General features: G+C 38.0%; 1 protein-coding gene across 2 annotated transcripts in view; it reads right to left on the minus strand.

Annotated features, from left to right (window-relative positions):
• The window catches only part of rps21 (ribosomal protein S21), a 2,741-nt gene extending 132 nt beyond the window's left edge, over window positions 1–2,609 (minus strand). The window contains exons 1-5 of one of the 2 annotated variants that reach the window (XM_083894903.1): window positions 2,580–2,609; window positions 2,063–2,148; window positions 1,828–1,891; window positions 723–794; window positions 234–289 (exon numbers count right to left, since the gene is read on the minus strand). In XM_083894903.1, coding sequence (XP_083751029.1) covers window positions 234–289; window positions 723–794; window positions 1,828–1,891; window positions 2,063–2,112 — 242 coding nt within the window. In that variant the 5' untranslated portion in view covers window positions 2,113–2,148; window positions 2,580–2,609. Of the gene's footprint in view, window positions 1–233; window positions 290–722; window positions 795–1,827; window positions 1,892–2,062; window positions 2,149–2,539 lie in introns of both variants that reach the window. The other variant, XM_083894904.1, reaches the window with a different exon arrangement.
• Window positions 2,610–6,873: the final 4,264 nt, after the last annotated feature.

Consider the following 6,873-nt stretch of genomic DNA (forward strand, 5'->3'; position numbering starts at 1 on the left):
ACAGCAGACACAATAAGAGTGTTTTTCTCTACCACGTTTGGCTAAAATGGAATCTAAAATTGTCTAATTAGAAAAATTATCCAAAACAACTAGTCCAACTACAACTACATGATTATCACAGTAAACGACAAAAACAAGACTGAGCCTTTTAAGTGAGGCTCAATCCCGTTTGTCGATTATCTATCTTAGACACACGTTCAGCTAAGCAATGAAACTTTGTAACATGTTCTTACTTTGCGACAACACCGTCATCCTTTGCCAGCCTCATGATAGAGTCATCAGACTCACCCTGTAGGAAGAAAAAGATAAAGCCATAAACAACAAATCTCAATACAGAGGCCATGTTTTAAATCTAGACTGTAAGACATAAAGCAGGTCAAGGTATTTCCAAAGACACAAAACTCCAAATAACCAAACACCAGACTAGAGGCAGTCACTGTAATTGGAGCTAATAAACTGCACTTTTTTGTAAACTCCAGGATAATTGGCTGCCTCAAAAAAAAAAGTTACACTCACAGAACAAATTGTTATAATTGCAGCTAAAAAAATAAAAAAATAAAAATTATGTTGAAATATTAAGAAAATGTAATCAATTTAAAATAAACCAATTCATACATACTGTTATAAATTCTGTCCTGGTAGATTACATAAATCAAAGCAAGTCCCTTGCAATAATTGTGTTGATGTGACAGTAGATTAAATACAACAGTCTCTCTACTTACCATTCTGCGGATGGCGCCACAGATAGCATAGGTCTTGAACTGACCATTGAAACGACCAGTCACCTTGTCGACCTGCAGAGGACAGAGCAAACTCGGTAAGAACAACTACTGTTGTACAAAAAGGAAAACCTTGTGGATTTAAGCTTATGTAAGACTTTAATTCTCACATGCTAAAATACAAAAATGTATACACGCAATTAGATTTCATTGGAAAATGTATTGCTATTTAAAAACCCTGTTGATAGCACAAACTGCCATTTCAGAAATACCACACCGAAAACAACAATCACAATTCAAGAAAACTCCAAAACCATTTTGAGAAAACTGCATTTTTCAGTGGTTCTGAATAATCCATAACAGTGAGCAAACAAAACCAATGTAGGCTTGTCTTCATTGTGAAGAACTGAAGAAGCAAGTTTGATTTTTCAGTTAAGAAATGCCAAGCAATTTGCTGCATGTAACCTTGGCCAAATACAGAATTATTAAAAAACGAACACAGCAGCTTGACAAATGAACAGAAACACCCCCCCCCACAAATCACAGTTTCTTACATTGCAACAAAAAAGGCATCATTCCTATATGCATTTTTACAGACTGTAAAAATGTAAAGAAAAATAGGCAAAAGTATTTTAGCAGAGTTTTGTTGTGTTTATTTATTATTTATCATGACTGTATTGGACTAATAACCGCGATATTAGTCCAATTGCGATAGAAAGTTTGCGATATCGGTATTGGGCACAAAAAAGTGGTATCCTCCGACCCCTACTTCTAAACAGGCAAACTTTGCGTTTTGGACAACAAAAACAAGATGGGTCTATTTTACTACAAGAGCAAGTGAAAACAAAACGTATTCTGTGATTAGTGTATTAAAATAAACTCACACTATAGCAGGACAGCCAAAGACACTCAAAACATTGCTAGACAATTCACAGAAAATAGAGAAAAACTTCTGCATGACAAAGAGAACTTGATGGTTTATTTATTCAACAAACTAGCACATTGGGCTACACTGACAGCCTAAAATAACCATAGGCGCTTACTTTGCATTATAAAAACATGGACATTAATCATGTGAAACAGTGTATTTCAAAATATTCTAACTTACCTCAGCAATGTTGATCTGGATGGAGGCATGGTCCTTGGCTCCAATGATTCTGTTGCTAGCAGAGCTGCAAGACAGTTATTTTTATTTATTTATATATTGTGGCCTTCATATCAAACAAACCTCAATTTTCTAAGGTTTCTTGTGTTAGCTGAAGACCTTTGTGGCCATGTCTTTACTGATCATACAATTGTGAACCAAATGAGACATTTGATTTCACGTTATTCAAGAAACTCACCATTTACGGGGGACGTAAAGGTCCACAAATTCACCAGCGTCGTTCTGCATGTTTACAAAAGGTCGTATCGGTGGTCGCCTACAAATCTGAAATAAATGGAAACCAGACAAGACTTCAGACGAAATGTTACACATTCAAGGTATCAAATGACAACTTGCTAACCTTTAAGACAACCCATATTGAAACTACACGGCGTTAACGGTCGCATGTTCCTTTAAAGACGCGGTAAATGGCACACAATTTACACATACAAACGATATATCCTGAATAAAATGTGGGTGCTAGCCGGCTAGCAGAAGTTAGCACCCGGAATCCCGACCGCATGTCTCACATACACACGCACACTCGACACACGTCGGTAATTTATACACATTTCATGCCATAAGAACCACAAAACACACACATATATAGCCACAGCATCACGTCAGCTCTGAGAAATATTAAACAAACGACAGCTATGTCAAAGAAATCTCTCACTTTTGAACGTTTTACTGCAAGAGCGCGATGAAATACCCACCGTATACGACAAATGGCCGACAGGAAAGAAAGAATGTTTGACCAGGAAGTAAAAACGGCTGTTCCGGAATATTTATGCCGCCCCCTGCTGGACAACCTGAGGGAATACAAGAATATGTAGACACAAGCGCGTTTAGTGGAGATATGTGGACGTTATGACAAGTTCTTCGGTTCAAATTTAAAAATAATGCAAACTGTGCTAATGTTTTTTCTAAACGTCAGGCGCTGGTTGTCGCAAAAAAGCTAGTAACTTCGAAAAAGGTTAACTTTCTGAGCTTTACCTCCACCAATCACCTTTGGACACCTAGACATTTGATGCAAACGAATGTCAATGTAATTAATGAAACTATCTATATCTATTATTATTTGAATTTTAAATAAATGTACACCCCATACACTTTCTGACAATCAATCAATCAATCAATCATGTAACAACACAAAGTACTTAACATAAATAAACGAGTATGTGTGTGTTTGTGTCTATTCCTCATGTTGTAGGGACCTAAATCCGTCTACTCAGACACATTAAGGGGTCTTGTCTTCCTTATGGGGACAAAACAAGTCTACATAAGGAACAGTATTACATTTTAGGGTGAAGACATGTTGTATGGCGGTATATTAGAGGTAAGGGTTAGGTAAAAGTTAGGGTAGTTATGGTTACAGTTATACTAAGTCAGTTTAATGACCTTTGAAGTCACAGAAACCAGACTGTGTGGTAAAAAATAAGACAGAAAACACCATCACTATGTCTGCTAGTCTCATTTTAATTGTCCGTACATCATTACATCAAACACTTATTGTCAATGAATATGTCAATATGACATCAACCATCAAAATAATGAATCAGTCATTATTTTATATTATAGTAAATGGTTACTCACAATAACATTTTAGGTTGCACATAATAAATAAAATAAATATTCACTTATGGATCTATTCTAACACAAAGGTTCTGAAAGTATTGCACTGTCGTTATGGCAGATATATATATATATATTATATATATATATATGTGTATGTAATACACAGCACAACAAAAACATTTTACTGAATAAGTTCATGTCACTGACATTCATAGAGCTGCAGCCAACATCTTTTCTATAAAGAAACTATAAAGTTGCATTAGCCTTTAATCAAGCCTGCATTTAATTGTAACCCAAAAAAAGAATCATTTGATACAAATAAATGAATAGTGATGTTATTACATCAGAGACTATGCACTGCCCTGGTGTCCTGTGGGCTTTTTCATGACACACGTACATCCCACTGCCAGTTTGTAGGGACACTTGCACCGGGCATTACTATTGAGTGACGTGTCCGACCGTATCCTCTCGCAGACTATAATCTGGAGGAAGATGGGCTTGGCGTCCATGTCGTTGTTGATGCATTTGTTGCACACGGCATTGAAAATGCCATCAGGCTCTCTCCCTTCTTTTTGGTCGCGACTGGGGGGAAAAAAAAAGGAAGAAAAAGGAAGCCATTCATAAATGAAGCTGTCATTTTCTGCAAACCGCGTCATTTTCTGCAAACCTCACTGCGATTCTGACTTTATTTTTAGCTGTACTATTTATAGTAGCAAAGCTCGAAAGGTCGCAAATCGCTGTGTAATCGAATCGAACTGTGTGACACAGACGCCCTGTCACATTCGTGAAGGAGCACTTTGATGAGGGACACTTGCTCTCAGTGTTTTTCCAGTATTCCCTCAGAGTAGACTTTTACACATTTACACGATACAATCACTTTTTATATGTTAGTGATTGGAGAAAACTTTGCTCAAATAAGATCTGTTAAACCTTTGGTCTTTGTTAAAAAACACAGCTTTAACCTCAGCAGTTAAAGTCGATTGAATAACTGTTCCTCTATGTTTACTTATTTTGCCGACACATTAAAGCTTCAGTAAGTAACTGACAATATGCACATATGTGCAATAAATCAGCCTGACTATTTCTGGTAAGCTGTCAGCCAAAGATGCAGATGTTCTACAGCCAGTGCAGAGCTACTCTAAACCCCTTATTCATCATTTAAAGCCATGTTAAATGCCTCAGGACTATCTACTAAAACAACTACATTAATACAAGGTAAATGTTTTCAATATGTTTTTAATAAAAGGGAGCTGGCTAATATTTCAGTGGAAGTTGTAACTGGCGGCCTGTACACATAGTCAATTGACCACTAGATCTAATTCAATAAGAAAGAAATAAGCCATGAAAGCCATTTTGACAACCAGTCGTTAAAGATTGAAGCTCTTTCATTTGATCGGATTTGTATAAAATAACCTGGGCTCCAACTCCAACTGGGCGAAACGCAAATCTTAACGACCGGAAAGCACAGAGCGGCGACTTCACTGAATGAACAGAAAGCATGGAAATCACTGAAGTGGTGACATCCTTTAGGAACAATGTCTATACAAGGGGAAGACATGAACTTCCGACAGGAGAGAAACGGTGTCTACACTCTAAGAAATAAAAGTGCTAAGTAGAACCATATAAGGTTCTTCGGCTTGTCCTCATAGGAGAACCCATTTTGGTTCCCTTTTGGAGGGTTCCACCAAGAACCCTTTTTAAACCATTTATTCCAGGAAAGGGTTTTTAAAGGGTTCTCTGGATCAAAATGGTTCTTACGGGAACCATTAGTGTTACCAAGAACCCTTGAAAAACCCTTTATTCGGGAAAGAAGCAAATGGTTCCAGGTAGAACCTCAGCCCTTGTAGAATGACCCTTTTGGAACCCTTATTTCTAAGAGTGTAGAAAAAAAACCCCCAGGACACTCAATGTTCTTTTAAAGGCACCGAGTGGCTGAAAGGGATCATAAACCCTAACATCTTCTTAAAGTTTGATCTTTTATGACATGAACAGAAGTGGAACTCACATCAGGTCCCAGGAAGCAACTGAAGAATTCCGCAGGTTTGACACATGTTTGTGGGGTGAATGGCGACATTCTTCAGTGTATTTGCAGGGATGAATACAGCGAGGATTGCTGTACACTGTCACCACCAGTGCCAATAAGCTCTGAAAGCAAAATACATAAAAGAAAGTTAGTCACTATTTACCTACCCGACTCTATAGTCAATCAAATCTTTTTTTCAGTCAAAACTATTCTTGGAAGATATGTTCTCGTCTTCAATACGTTTTTTCTTGCACTCCTCTATATACTCATAACATAACATCATCATCATGACATATGAGGCATGAACAATGAAGAAGAGAAACTGAACGTCTTGAACAGTTTTCGTTTTCTACTTATTTCTCAACGTTGTCCGCCGTGATGTCGTTGGTACTCACCAGAAGAACTGCGAGGTTTGCGCCGAGTCGTGAAAGCAGAAGCATCTCAACACCGGAGCGAAGCAATCAGTGTCTTTTCCTCTTTGTCGATAAAGTCAGTCTAACTGTGGTTCCCTTCTTTTTCTAGGACAACTGGTGTCTGTTTCTCTCTCAGTGTTTTCACCAGGCCATATTTATATGTATATTAAGCAGTGACGGAGGGCATCATTTGCATCATGGGGAAAACAAGGAGGAGGTGGCAGAGGACCTGTATGTGTGGGAGATGGGATGAGTCAAGGGAGGGTGAGTTTGCAGGGGTGTGGTGAGGTATGGGGGTGGTGGTCTGTTTTATTCCTATTTGACTAAATTTAGCTGAAACTTTTAGTCATTAAAAATGTTTCTAAAGACCGAAGCTTAAGAAAGAGCGATCAACCCAAATAAGATCGAGTATAGCGAGTATAGCTTTATCGAAAAAAAAACCACAACAACATTTTATGTGGCTAATAATAATGACGATTATGATGATAATAATGAATTAATAACCATACAAGCAGGAAAAGAAAAGTACATTCTGTGCCAGTTGTGTTAGTATAGTCAAATGTATCAGCTTCACACTAGCCATGTGGTTTTCCTGATGGAACAAACCACAATAGACAAGGCGGAACACAGAGGGAATACTCCCGGAGGTGTGGCGGGGGATGCCGCTATAGAAATAACTTGACAACACACAACAACTTTCCCTGAATCTGAGACTTTCCCCTGGTCTGCTGATCATCTATTTTGGTCTTCAAGTGAGTTCAATTTCCAAATCCCTTGTGCTCTACACTCTTAAATAAAAGTGAAATAAAAGTGCTAAGTAGAACCATACGAGGTTCTTCAGCTTGTCCTCATAGGAGAACCTTTTGGCTCCAGGTAGAACCTTTTTTATAAAGGTTCCACCTGTAACCCTTTAGGAGGGTTCCACCAACCCTTTATTCAGGAGAGGGATTTTAAAGGGTTCTCTGGATCAACATGGTTCTTACTGGAACCATTAGT

This window comes from Microchirus variegatus (genome assembly GCF_963457635.1).
Source record: "Microchirus variegatus genome assembly, chromosome: 9".
Lineage (NCBI taxonomy): Eukaryota > Metazoa > Chordata > Actinopteri > Pleuronectiformes > Soleidae > Microchirus > Microchirus variegatus.